This window comes from Chiroxiphia lanceolata, chromosome 5, assembly GCF_009829145.1.
Source record: "Chiroxiphia lanceolata isolate bChiLan1 chromosome 5, bChiLan1.pri, whole genome shotgun sequence".
Lineage (NCBI taxonomy): Eukaryota > Metazoa > Chordata > Aves > Passeriformes > Pipridae > Chiroxiphia > Chiroxiphia lanceolata.
Genome location: NC_045641.1, coordinates 52483986 through 52498147, shown reverse-complemented (window position 1 = coordinate 52498147; position 14162 = coordinate 52483986). Strand labels below are relative to the sequence as shown.

Below are 14162 nucleotides of genomic sequence, written 5' to 3'. Positions count from 1 at the left end.
GAGGTAGGCTGATCCTGTTATCTCTTTCCTGAAGCTTTGCTCTTAGGAAAGACCCTCCTGACCTCTGGAGGCAATTAGTGTACTCTCTGAAGCATTAGAAGTTGCTAGTTCTTGCATATAAACTACCTTACATCATTGCAGATGCTATTTTTATTCATGCGTGTCTAATCCTTCCTTGCATCTTACCTCAGCATTATTCTCCATTCAATTCCCCTAGGTTAAGGAGGCCTTTTTAACTCTCTGTGCTGTACAGCTAGCACTTCCTCAACTTTGTGTTATGATCAGGGTAAAACAGTGACCAGTGACTTTCTCAGTATCCATCTTCCTTCAGCATGGTTCTCTCTTTCCTTACACAGAGACCATCCAGCCTCTGCTGCTTCATCCCTGGAAATATTTCTCCCTGCCCCCTGTCATGAACATCAGCACCCTGCTTCTTCGCCCCTGACCCAAGATGGGAAAACCTGTAGCTATTTCTAACTGCATCGTGCTGACAGGTCACTGTTCCTATTATTGCATGGGGTAACCTTGTGAGACACTTTCCATCCTGAATAAAAGCAATGCCTGGGTAAAAATGCTGGCAAATAGATCTTTAAAGCATCATATAGAGGTTTATCAGTGTGTGAGGACTGCACAGACCAGGGAGAAGAAGAATTGTACTCCTCACTCAAGAGTTTTGGCTGCAGATCAAATGTCACCATGTCCTGCTTGAGCTCTTGCTGGAGCATTTAAACGAGAAGGTAGTGGTACCTAGGCTTGCTTGGTCCTCGCTACAGAGAGAGTGCTCAACCCAGTGACCTGCTTTTGAAGAGGCAATTTTGATGCGTCTCTGCCAGGAAACACCACTCTAAGGCCTGGGCAGCAAATGTGCTGAGGTAGCTGTTTTAAATTTAGCCAGGACGTGGCACCAGGTCACCGCAGTGTGGCACAATACAATGATGGTGGTGAAACCACATCATCTTGGGTGGTGATATGTCTCCCCAGGCAAATGTTAGCCTCAAAAGGTTGGCCTATAAACCATATTTCAAAGTCATCTCTATCTTGACTTCTTACCAAGTGAAAAATAACCCAGATTTTGAGAATACATACAAGATACAGGAGAGGAACAGAGATGAAAACTTGATTCTCATTTACCATTTCAGGTTCCGTAAGCTAATAAGGAAGGCAGTCCCAATGATGACGAAGAGGAAAGTGCTCACTATAAGAGCTTGCAGGGCTGGCCAGGATGTTTCTGCAAGATGAGAAAGACCAAAGAAATTGCTGTGAAAATTTAACCAGGATTCTGGAGGTAGAACCTGCAGCCTTTTCATGGCTGTTCAAGGTGATCAAAGTGAGCCTTTGCTATAATTTTATATATGATTACAGTATACAGAATTATAATATACAGGTCAGATACTTGAGTTCTGACGTGTTGTGTAGGATGCCTTTGAGCTGATATGGGTTTCAGAGTCTAAGCATTGCTTAACAGATAACTTCAAGCTGAAGAGCTTGAACCCCCTGTTCATAACAGCGCCACCACTAGGGTTTGCCATAGATAAGGTGCCACAGACTGCTGTTTGAAGTGTCCATCAACCTGTCTATCTCCTTGCAAAGGAAAGCAGGTTCTCCTCAAACCAGCTAAAGTGGGATTGGAGACTTGAAACAGCATTATGAGTCAGTGGGGGAAACAGAGTCATTGGGTTCACAGGTCTCTGAGAAGGCAGAAGGACAAGGATGGTTAGGGATCAAGGGGTTGGTTTCTTTCTTTAGAGAGCTGTAGCAAAGCTTTAGGAGACTGGGAAGGTTACAGCTTTACACCATATTTTAGTATTTGGATTGTAGCGTTAGGAGAAAGAGATCGAGTTCCCACAGTACCAGGGCTGCCAGCACTCCTCAGACTTGTTTGGCATCATATCAAACTTTTCTTAATCTGCCACTTTCAAACATATCTCCCCAATCCACCTTTGTTTGGTTTTGCTATTCTGGTGCCTGTTTCCCCCACCTGCCCCTCATTTCCATCCCTCATATACTTTGGTCTGGGCATGCAGAGCATCTCTGGAGTAGTTTTTAGGGAATAGAGAAAAATAAAAGAAGGAGGATATGTTTTTAGTACATTCTTTTTTTCCTTGTCCTTGAGATGCTACTCAGATCACTTTGACTCCTCTGCCTCGGGTATCCTGGTTATCTTTGGGTCTTGGTTGCTATGACAACTGGTTGCGGCTGTATCCTATTCACTGACATCACACACTGTCAAAATTTGATTGCCACAGCAACACAGTGCCCTTTCTAAACATAGCTCCTCTGTTTATATCAGCACCAGGCACAACAGGGAGGGCTTGAGCAGGGGCAGAGTGGGGGCGACATGAGAAGGAATAACATCTATCTGCTCAATTTGGAAAAAAAATGACAGAGACCACAGCCAGTGACTCATCAAAGGGCACTATTTTTCAAGGCTGGAGGTTCATGCAGTGACTGATGCAAGTCTCAGCAGACCTTTTTGAGAGGGACTTAACATGCATGTAAGTCTATCTCTTCCATTCTCCATGAGGCTCTGCTTCTTAGGCTCAGGCGTCATTCAGTTCAGGAAGCTGAGAGCTCTGTTTCACTGTATTTCACTGCATTTCACTGATTAGTACCTCCAATGAACCGAGCCATTTCAGGAAGCTGGATGTATATTCCTAGGTAATGGAAAATGGGAAAATGCCAGTCCTGGCCATTGCTTCTGCAGGTCAGACATATGGCCCTACTGCTCTGGAGAAGCAGTCCCTGATTTACACCTTGTGAATTTTGTCTGGCTTCTGGATGTCAGAGGGGCTTTGTTGGAGTCAGAGGGTCTTTGCCTTTAAGCACTGCTGAACTGGTCTGACCTAACTGATTATGAGGGACAGGTTGTTTCCAACCTTTCTATTGCTCTTTGGCCAACACAGTACTCCCTACCCATTTTCCTTCAGCTTCCCAGCCTGCTTTGGCCCTTCTACCTTCTTTTCCCTGAGTCCCCATTTTCCCCTCCAAGTTAGACTACCTGACTGATCCTTATGGTCAGCATGTGTCCTCCACAGTATCGGCTTGCTCCAGTCACTCCATACGCCTTTGTAGGTGCTTCTGGCACTTGGCCTTGCACGGACAGCTGCCTCATATTTCGAGTTGGGTGAGAGTCTCTCAAAATTTGCCCACATCTGGTCATGTTCAATGGGCAAGTTCATGGCCTCCTGGGAGTAGGGCAAATTTAGAACATCATCAACACCCTGGTTTACAGCCTCATGTAGTCATCTTTTCCAAAGCCCTCAGAGAAGACCTGTCTCAAATTGCTACACCTTGTGCACTGCTTTTTCACCCTGGAGGAAAATTTTTCTTCACTTTGCTTTTTTTCATCCCTTTCAGGTCTGTCCTGGAACTGTCTGAATTTCTTTGTGACAGCACTGAGTAAAATGGGATCCCCATCTGCCTCCTTGTCATCACCAAACACTGGCAGCAGGTGACAGAGATAAAAGGGTGGGGGTTGTCATCCACTCTCCAGCTTCACTAAAACTGGTTTCATCCTGAAGAGAGGCCCAGGAGCAAGTCTTGGGTGATATAAAGAAGACCAGGATTAGTATGGTAACAGGTCCCAGTATCCCACTTCGTACTCACCTCCCAGGACTGACTCATGTTTCGGTACCGCACTTGGTATTCCCGCTCTCCATTCAAATAGTGAGAGGAAATATTCAGGTTCCATGTTAAGTTGGAGGTGTTTTCAGTTATGTTAACCAGATGAAGATTTCCTGGAGGCCTCAACTTTACTGGAAAGAGAGAAGGAGCAGGGCCGATATCTCCACTCTGTCCATAGCAGGACTGCACACCAAGCCCCATGGCAGCAAGGCTGGTGTCTTGGCTGTGCTCACAGACTGTAGCAAGCTACAGCCACATGAGAGAGTTCATGAATTCCCCCTCTCTGATCCTCCTTTTCCCCCACTGTCACTAACTGCAAAAAGCCTATTGCCTCTGGGCTATGTTAAAGGCAGCTCCTCCTCTGAGCCTGTGAGAGTGGCCACTGCAGTCAGCGCAATCAACCCATGGGGCCAAGCATCCTGTCTTGTATGGGTGATCTGCATGGAAACTGTATGGATAGGAGACAGTTGCTTCCCAGATGCTCTTTCAGAGAGCTACAGCCACAGAGATGGAGTTACATGGACTGTCTAGGCTGATTCTTGACTCCAGCCATGCCTTCTTATGCCTCGTCTCGCAGCAGCTCTATTGGACATCTCCTTGAGACAGGTAAACTCACACATCCAGCAAAAAAATGTCCCAAGCAGATGTTTTGCTTTTGGATTAGTGAGGGGAATCCTTTCAGCAAAGACTGGTGTGTGCCAAAGCTGGCTTAAAGGAGGGTGGAAGCATACACCTAGTAGGAGGGCAAAGGAAGAGCTGCAAGACTCCTTCTTGCAAAACATTTTTTGGAAGGGGAGCTGAGCTGCCATTGCCTGTTTGAAGCAGAACTTCTAGGGCAAAGCACTCTCATTTAACACTGTCCCAGACACAGGACAGGCCATGATGGGATTGGCATGAATCTACATGATAAAAGTGCAACTGGCAGAAGACAATGTGTTCCACCTGTGCTCATTGTAGCAGGGGACAAGCAAAAGACAGAAGCCTAAAATCAGCTATGGGTATTGCATAGGGGTGGACAGGGAAGAGAAATTAACCATCCTTTCATGGGGAAGTTTCAGAGACTGGAAAACAGATGAGTACTCACTATTTGCAAGGGGACTGAAATTTTCTATTCTCGCAGGTATAGACTTATTCTCTCCAATCTGGCAATGGACAGACATGGCAAGACGGTCTGACCTGGTGAAGCATTGAGTCTGCAAGGAAAATTAACCGCTAGTGACAATGAAGCCTCATGAATATGCATTCAAATTTCAAAGCATTGCCTGTGTATAAGATGTTTAGGAATATTGGACAATAAATATGGAAGATATTTGTGGCTGAAAGGCATAAATCTCAGTGGTGAAGAAGGAACCAAAGATTTATACTTTATGTAAGATTTATACTATACGTGGTTGAATTTCTTTTGTGTACTGCAAGAAGGGCACAAAGTAGTGTGATATGCTAGTTTGCTAAGATTCCTGTATGTGCTGACTAAGCAGGAAAAAAAGTTACTCTCTATGAGTGACATTTATTGAGAAAAATTATTTTTACTAAATCATTTTATGTTCACTGGTAAGATTGAAACCACTTTAGCATTAAATGTTACACTTGAAATGCAATGATACTGAAGGACCACGTGCATCATACACTATTGAATAAGCAATAGGGAAATTAGCTTGATTAGAAAGAAAAAATTTTGGAACTATTTACCAACCCTGCAATTTGTCTTTGCGCATGATATGCAAATGTAAGAAAGCTTATCTATCGTTAGAACTGGTTGTGGCTTTAACAATAAGGAGAATTAGCTCATATTTGGGTGGGCATTTTCTGAAATCACAGGGACTGCAGTAACTGGGTATGACTGAAGGAAGTACATAATGAGTCTAAAATAAGACTGATCCAAATAAAGAATAATACTTAGAAGGTTGGCATCACCATTAGCTCTAGTGATGTGTTGCCGTTGCATCTTGCATTTGACACATCTAACCAGACTTCACAGTAGTTAATAATCTGGAAAATGATATTGACTTCTTCAAGGAAAATGAGATCAAGAGAGGACTTCAGAGCTGGTGGTGATGTCCTCCCTCCTCAGAGGAATGGGTTAGGGCCAAACCCAGCTAATTGAGACATGGGATACTGCATATGATCTGTCTGTCCTGCACCTTTTCTGCATAGTCAGGACAGCATGGCCCAGCTAACGATGAAGCCAATCCCTCTTGCAGTGGAACCCACAGGAGCAATGCATGTCAACAACACACAGCACCAAGCCCAACTCCAGAACTATAGTCAGGGATTAGGTGTGGGCTTTTTATACTGCTCCTGAATGTCACACTCCTTATACACCCAAAACACACATACAAATCTTTTCTACCTTGTCATTAGCTAGGCCATCCCAGATGAATTACTCACATTATTGTCTTGGCTGAAGGTCTTGATGCATCTCCTCAGTCCTCTCTTGAGTTCTGCCTTGGGTAATTCACAGTCCTTCTTGTTTTTTCCGGGTAAGTGAGATGACATGAGACTCAAGGTAGAGAACAACAATGAGCTAGGAAGTTTGTTTTGTGTTTAGTCAAACATTATGTAACACTAAAGGGCTCTCAAAGCATTTTGCATCCTCATGTATTTGCTCAACAAGTTGCAGCAAAGATTTAATCCTACTTGCTCTCCCCACTGCACCGCTCAAACAAATTTTATGTGCTGGCACATGGAGAGTCAGTGCATCCCAGTTATTTCAGGCCAAAGATAACAGTAGATTTCCAGTTTCAAAGACTTTACAAAACCCTCTTCCTACCCTCTCTGCATCCTGTTGATATCAGAGGGCATGCAGAGCTGCCCACAATCGCACCCTGCAGCCCTGGAAGACAGGTGCCTTTTCCAGCCCCTCTAGGATTTACAGGTCTCCTTCAAACCACTGAAAGTCCTGTAGGATCTCAGATACTAAGTAACATGTACCTTCTGAACCAAGTCACATCCCAGTCAGTGAGGACTGTACGTCACACATGGCAGCACCATGCCATGACCTCTCTTCTGCTCTAACAAGCAGCTGGACAGCCTAAGCTGAACTATGGCATGGGGGGGACAGCATGGGAGAGCATCTGTAGGGCTGTAGCTGAAGGGGTATCTGACTGAGGTCCCTGATCCAGCTGTAAGGTCAGATCAGGCCTGAAACTTGCTGAGAGTGGGGAGAGGTGCTGTCCTAGGGCCCCGATCAAGGATGGTATAGTGACAAATCCAGCCCAAGTTCCAGCCCCAGCCTCTGTGATTCACACCCATGGAACAACATAAATGTTTAACTTTCTAGGTCCATGCACCAGGCCACAGGATATACTTGCCCATCTAACCCCATTGGAGGTGTCTCTATGACAGTCACAAGTAACCCAACCACTGTCAGAATCACACTGAGCCTCTCCTGATGACAGGCAGCCAGGGAAGTCCTGGGGTTGGTTGGTAAACCTCTTGACTAGAGATGTCTTATTAGGAAACGACACAGACTCAGCCAGCCTCCACTGCGGCACTGGCCACATACCTCCCCTCTGCTGGGAGGCATATGGGAGAGGAAAACATCATGAACTGAGAGAGATAAAAGGAAAGGGAAGGGGGATAGTATTTGTTCTTACTCAGGGTGAAACATTGCAGTTATTTCTGGCAATGGGCAAATGGCCTCCGTATAACTTCAAATCCACCCTTCTCCACCCCCATGTCTATACATCCACCTTTTCCATTGAAAATGTCTTTCAGTCCAGAGGGTGGCTAACAAGACAAGGAAGAGGGATTTTTTTTTTTAAATGAAGCATGAATAGAGCCATGGAGCTCGAAGATGGGTTGTGCAAGACAGTTTGTGACTGTCAGATGGCAAACATTGAGCAGTGGCTGCCAGCATCTTAGCCCACATGGGTTAGAGACAGAGTACAAGACAAAGCACCTCAGATCTGTGACTCCACTACACCTGGCTTGGGACGGGGTAGCCTACATTTTTGTTAAGTGGCATTGGCTTTCCTCAGCCTCTCCAATCACCTACCTGTCACAAAAACCTTGATTTGACAAAATCTCCAGCTGACACGGTGCTTCAACCAGGTCCCTGCCTGGGTCCCAGTCACAGAAGAGAGCCGCCCGTGAGTCATACCAACAAGTTAGGCTGGAGGCACCTGCCAGCAGAGAAGAGATGGACAGCAATGTGGCTCAGTCAGCTTGGAATTAGTTAGTTAGCCATCACCCTGAAAAATTCTGCCCCATCCCAAACTACAAACTGACTCCTCTGCTGGATAACTCCAACAAAAAAGAAAGGCAGAGCCACTCACTTCTCTATGTCCTTGGAGGCTGATGTGCTCATAAGAGACCTGTGACTCTTGCAGCCTCCTCTGGCTGTATGTTACAACAAGAGCATTGCACAGCAACATACCATGGCACACACATGCCTCCGGCTGACTCCCCTCCCTGCCCACCCAGCTGGCACAGGTCAAAGGAATTGCTTCTTACCTTGTGCTGAGTCTGATGCCCACAAGGGATCCATGAGGCTGAACAGGCAGAGGTGAGACAGAAGCAGCAATGAGGGCTTCATCTGTACTGGTGACACACTGAAAGAGAGAAGACACCCCCACAACATAGCTCAGCAGCGTAAGTAAGGAAGATGTCAAGAAGTCATCTCACAGGAGGCATCCACTGTCCTGGGGCAGGGCTCAAAGCCACTACCAGTCTTCTAGGCTCAGAAACCCATATCCCTTCCACTCTGGAGTCTGTGCTCTTCCCTCAGCACTTCACTGTTTTCCAGCCTTGGGTTCTTTTCTCAGCAGTGAAACTGTTCACAGGGCAGCACAGATAGGCTGTTTGCAGGAATCGCGCCTTCTGAAAACGCGTGAGTGAGTGCACAGCAGTCCGTGTGTGTTGTTTCAGGCTGCTTGCTGACTCAGGTAGAGAGTGCTGCCTTGGTTGCACATGTGTTGTGCTTTGAAGAGCTTCTTTTTTTGGTAAGCCCTAAGGCTGAAATAACTAGGTGCTTGCTGAGTAAGAGGGGTCTCTGAATGTAACAGACAAAAGTTAGTTGCAGAGCCCATGGCTTAGGAGGCAGATTTTGAACAGCGTGTTTGGACCAGGGGGGAAATCAGAGAGAAGAAAGAGTTTTCCAGGTTCTAGAAATTCAAGGCTTTACCACATCAAAAAAATATTACATAGTCATACACAAACTACGTACCATCTGAGTAGACCTTGCTTTGCCTTGGAAGGAGTCGTGCTTTCAGGCATATCAGAAAATCTGGGCTTTGTAATAAGGAAACTCTGCAGCACCCCTCATGCACCCCTGGCACCCAGGAACCCTCACTGTCATACAAAGCCTGTACAGTCACGCTCCGTATTAGACAGACTGGTACGGACTTCTCTCTCTCTCTCTCTCTCCCCATCCACCTGGACACCTGTCTTTTGAGATCTGCCTCTGCCCACAGGAGAAGGAACTACCCTCACCTCACACCAACCCTGGAGCCCAGGCAGATCTGAGCAAAACAAGCTGGAGTCCCACTAGACCTTGCCGGGACTGCCAGAGGAGTGGGAAGAGAGGGTTTATAAATACCAATTCCCATTGTGATAAAAGATTAGGTTCAGAGGAAGAAAAACATGATGATGATACATGAGCAGACAAAGTGAAGAGAAAGAGAGAGAAAGCTGGTGGTGTGGTTGTGAGATGTGGGGTATGATTTGAGAAGATTGCGGACAGACAGGGAGATAAATATGTGTTCAGCCCTCCCCAACGGCAAGATTCAGTTTGTCAGACTGAAACTCCTTCTAAGATGCTTTTCAGATCAGCCACCCCCATGTGGGAGAGAGCTGGCATTGCCCCCTTTACCTTCCAGTTCTAGTCACCAAGTGGTCCAGATGAAGGAAGTCGCTGGGGTCGTGATGTTGGATGGAATCAGATGTTGAATGTCAATGGGAACGGCGAGTGCAAAAAGGGAGAGACATGAAGGCAGATATCCGAGCTCAGTGTATGTCCGTAAGAGGAGAGGTACCTCCAGCCCAACAGTTCTACTCCAGAGCTCTTCCTCTCATATGAGCGTGGTCTCTCTCTGTCTTCTCCCTCTCACCTTTGCACAGGAAGCTGCTGCTTGCTTGCCTTGTCAGACTGAGACAAGGCCCTGAAGTATCGAAAAGGCTAGCGAGGCCAAGAATAAAAAGCCCCAAACCACGTCCTACTTCCTGCTGGTAAAGCAATAGGTGCAGAAACAAGGGTGGAGGGGTCAGGTGTTAGCTTGCAGTGCTCAGATATACTGGGACCAGTTTCAAACCATTGCTGTGAGGCAAAAGAGTGAGTGGAAAAGACTTATCCTCTTGAGACACTGGCAAGTGACCCATAGCTTCCCCTTTCAGACACCCAAACTGATCATTCATATTGCTTTCAGGGTCTGCACAAGTTTACAGATTGCTTTGAAACTGGGGACAGGAGTCTGTATAGAGTAGAAATACCACAGACCACTTTGTGAAAAATAATCTGAGTTGTTGACCTGAGCAATACAGAATGAAACCAAATTCCACATCAGTGTCCCAGTTTCAGAGGATCCATCCTGGGTCAGAGCAGGAGTGGAATGAGGGCAGTGCTGACAAAGACTGAAACACACCCTCACACTTGCAGATGGTGTGACACCACAAGAACACTCATCCCACGGCCTCCCTACCCAGCCAAGCACCCCACTCTCTCCAGAGAAGGAAGAATCAACCCCTCCCACCTGAGACTTGCAGCTCAGTCCAGATAGGCAACACTGCCCTGCAGTAGCAGCAGTGCCTGTTCGGCATGGCTTGTCCGTTCAATAGACCAGACAAGGATGCAAAAAATATTTTCTACCTTCCAAAGCTTCATGTGCCCTCACCTTTGCAGAAAGACAACCCCTTACTTTGCCTTCACATCCAAAGCTGAGACAGACACACAAATGCAAATCTACAGTCTGATAGCTACCTCATTCGAGGATAGATATGGACCTGCATGTGTCCCCACACCCCTCTCTTTTTTCCATACATGAATATGATTCTCTGAAGTGCAGCATATCACATTTCCTGTTTGGTCTGGGCTGCATGATGATGGCCGCTGGTGTGGGGCCAGATGATGAGAATCTCCTCTTACATATACAGTGGTCACCACACTCTGTGCTCCTCATCTTTCTCTCCCAGGGCAGTTCAAGGCCCAAGCTCAGGTCTGGCAAGAAGGTTTGGCTGATCAGAAGTTGCAGGAGGCTAATCTCAAGTTTCCAGGAGGTTTCTTTTTGAGGACTCTATAAACCTGGAGGATGGAATCTCCTTTAACAACAAAAGGATCTTACATTCAGGTAGTGGAAAAAGGGTATGGGAGGAGGATGAGCTTTTAGCCACAAGAAACCCAGCCCAGAGACTGAATCTCAGAAGATATCAGACCTCAAAAAGAAATAGCGTTGGAGGAAAACAGTAATTTGAACACGTGGGCAGAGCCATTTTGCAGGAGGTTGCAATAGTGGATCCTCATGGCAATTTCTGGGGAAGCATTGCGGTTAATCCAGCACCAAGCCCTCACTTAGCCAGCGGTATTGGAGCACAACACCTTTTTCTTCACCACATGCAACAAGGACTGAGAGTCTGAGAGATGTCATCTAGATTCTCTTGCTAGTCACCTGAAGACCCTTGTCGTGGCCAATCTTTGGGAAGACAACTAGGGAATCAGAACCAGTCAGCCTCGGTTGAAGAGGAGCAGGGGAAAGGATGGGCTGCGTAGTCCCCTGCCCTGGTAATCACTGCCTGTGTGTGTTGGGCCTTGGAGGCTCTACCAGGGTGGAGCAATAATGGCATAGATCATCAGGCCACAGCCCACCTTTCCCAGGAACTCTTAAAATGAATGCAGCTTATTCTGGCACAAAGTCCTAAGTTGAAACCATGAAGTCCTCTGAAGTCCTCTGTGAGTAAGTTCTTGGTATCACCATTGTTGCAGCTGCAAAGGAGCATTCATGTTAACCATAAATTTTCCTGTTTATCCTTCAGACTAGGGAAATCTGCAGCTTCCTTAAGACCAGAGATAACTTTGGGAAGGCAAGAGCACAAAGCACCCACTTTTATTGCTCGGTTTATCAAGGAAAAAACTCCATTGATTTTTTTTTTTTAGTGTATAAGAATCAGATTAGGTTGGTTGTGCACTGTGGTACCTGAAATAGCAGAAGAGGAAAACTTACAGTGTAGTTAGTTCTTACAGAAAATGAGGGGTTGCAGCAGTTGGAAACAAGGATTTATCTGGTCAGCCACTGGAGACTGGTTTTTTATGGATCCATGTCTCTATGATAGATGCTTATGCAGATTTTCTGCTATCTAGTAAGAACTGATGTCACACTGAAGACTTGCCCAATGAGGCTTCCAATGGAGAGCCAGAACTCCTCTATTCAGCCATCCTTGCTTAACAGTAGTAAGGGATATACTTTTTCAAGGGCAACTGGAATTGACTGACTTTTCCAAAATTGTGAACGGAGAAGGAATGGTCCAATGGATCAGATAGCAGACAGCCAAATCCCAATGTGTGGAGACACAAACTGCCTCAACATATTTTCATTGTAAACACAGTTTACAAGGTACTAAAGCAACAACTCTGTGGCATAAATAATGGTATTAAGTCCAGACCCCATTTGGCACAGATAAATATGCTTGCCGTCAGCACAGTTTTCGGACTTGATTGCCCAAGATGTTGTGCTACTGAGAATTTGGCACTTTTTATCTCCTTTACACCAATATTGTTAGGAATTGGGCCATTTGCAACGTGAGAAGCCAAACAAAACCACACTATCAGCAACACATGTGAGGTGTTCTTGTTACTACCTTCCTGTCCCCATAATGGTGACTGAGATGGGTGAACTCCGTAGTTAGCATTGTTGTTCAGTGTTAAAGTGGCAGGTAAAAGTGTGGTAATGGAGGTTTGGTTAAAGGTGTTGTTTGGGCCAGATCAGTGTTTCAGGGGCAATGTAAGTTTTAAAAATATTCAAGACTGAGGCATGTGCTTAAGCACATTTTTTTACACACGATCTTGTTTTTTCCCCTCACAGAGAGGGGAGCAGTGCTGCTGAAACTGCTCATTTTCAGTTGCGTGTCTATTGAGAGTCTGCACAAAATGGCAGAGGTGAAGACAAGAACAGAGACAGTGAAGAATTGTGAAGTGCAAAAGTATTGTGTGGTGTCAAACTACCCCACAATTCATCAATTCATCGGGTGTCATTAGGCTGGGCACATCCCTTCCCTTTGCTGGCTCTCAGCTGGAACCAGAGTGCTAGGCTAACTGAGATGCCTTGCCTGTGGTTTGTAAACCACCCAGCTCACCAGGAGTGAGCTCAGTGAAGGGCTCAGTAGATCCATCCTGGTGTCCTGTCCACAGGGCCCTCTGAAGTGGAGCAGTGGAAAGGGTGCAGAACCAGCAGGAGGTGAAGGGATGAGAGCAGAGATGCCCTGATGGACACTAAAATTCACTTCCTGACAGGATACACGGTGAAGATCTCTAGAAGCTCTGTTAGTTATTTTTGGTACTTTCCAAATAATGTTGTTTTAACTATAACCTTTACATTGAATTTCCTGCCAATCGTATATGCACGCTTCTCAAAACTCTGCCATTGTTCTACAGCTGCACTTATTTTCCCCTTAAATTGCGGTTCTACTCCGAAAAAAGTCTGTAAAAATGGCCTTGCAGGAAACCACTGTTTAGTGTATAAGTGAGCCCTTTATTGAATTTGTTCACATTACCAATCTAAAAGAGGCTTTGCTTTGTATCAAAATGGCAAATTTGCTCCGACGTTTTTTTCTCCTGCTCCATCATCCCAAGGGATATTGCTGCTACAGGCTAAACACTGCCCTCAGGTTAATCTCCATCACTGTGTTTAAGTGGAGAGGCATTTAAGCAATGGAGTTTAAGTTCTGGAATCAGGTACCACAACAAAGTAACGATGCTGGACAGCAAGTACTAACCCTAACTAGGCAGCGGATGATGTTCCTGCACTTCTTCCCTTTCAGCTTCTGCCCTACAGAGGGTGTCCTGATAGATCTGACTGATAAAAGCAGTAGGCATCAAATATACAGATGAATACACAAAATGTTCAAAAGTAGGAATTCCCTAGCCCTGTAGGCTATAGAAGAACATGGACAAAAATGGTAGGAAGCTGAGGCATTCACAGTCACTCTCATTTGAGGCAAGTCTGGGGCCAGAGGTGGGAGGCAATGGAGGAGGTGTTCACTTTCACTCCTTGACAGTGATGGCCACAGGCCCAGAGAAGTGGGGAAACAAGGGTGGGAGGGAAAGCATACAGTTTCACTCTTAGCTTGCCTGGCTGTGAAAATGCTGCTATGAACTCATGAGCAGGGGCATGAGACAGTCACGAGATGCCCCCGCCCAGGACCTGAGCCCTGACTCCTCATAATGTTTGGGTTGAACTAGACAGTGTCAGGACTTTGATCAGAGAGGCTGGAGCCCAGCAGCAGAGTCAAGCCTTAAGAAAGCTCTTAGGAGTCTCCCTGATGAATGCTTGTGGTGCCACAAGGGCTGCTCAGACCCAGAGTCCCTCCCTAGAGATACTCAGTGAAGACCT

General features: G+C 46.0%; 1 protein-coding gene and 1 long non-coding RNA gene across 5 annotated transcripts in view; one reads left to right on the top strand and one right to left on the bottom strand.

Moving 5' to 3' along the window:
- Positions 1-14162, bottom strand: part of IL2RB (interleukin 2 receptor subunit beta) — a 34666-nt gene that overhangs the window by 4529 nt on the left and 15975 nt on the right. Inside the window, exons 1-8 of one of the 4 annotated variants that reach the window (XM_032689359.1) lie at positions 9437-9648; positions 8080-8177; positions 7622-7748; positions 6013-6148; positions 4709-4817; positions 3607-3755; positions 2999-3185; positions 1132-1228 (exon numbers count right to left, since the gene is read on the bottom strand). In XM_032689359.1, coding sequence (XP_032545250.1) covers positions 1132-1228; positions 2999-3185; positions 3607-3755; positions 4709-4817; positions 6013-6148; positions 7622-7748; positions 8080-8161 — 887 coding nt within the window. In that variant the 5' untranslated portion in view covers positions 8162-8177; positions 9437-9648. Of the gene's footprint in view, positions 1-1131; positions 1229-2998; positions 3186-3606; positions 3756-4708; positions 4818-6012; positions 6149-7621; positions 7749-8079; positions 8430-9436; positions 9649-14162 lie in introns of those variants that run through there. The other 3 variants (XM_032689360.1, XM_032689357.1, XM_032689358.1) reach the window with 3 other exon arrangements.
- LOC116787606 lies at positions 2311-4853 on the top strand. Its single transcript, XR_004357344.1, has 3 exons — positions 2311-2495; positions 3358-3451; positions 4745-4853. It is a non-coding gene; the product is annotated as an uncharacterized LOC116787606 (long non-coding RNA).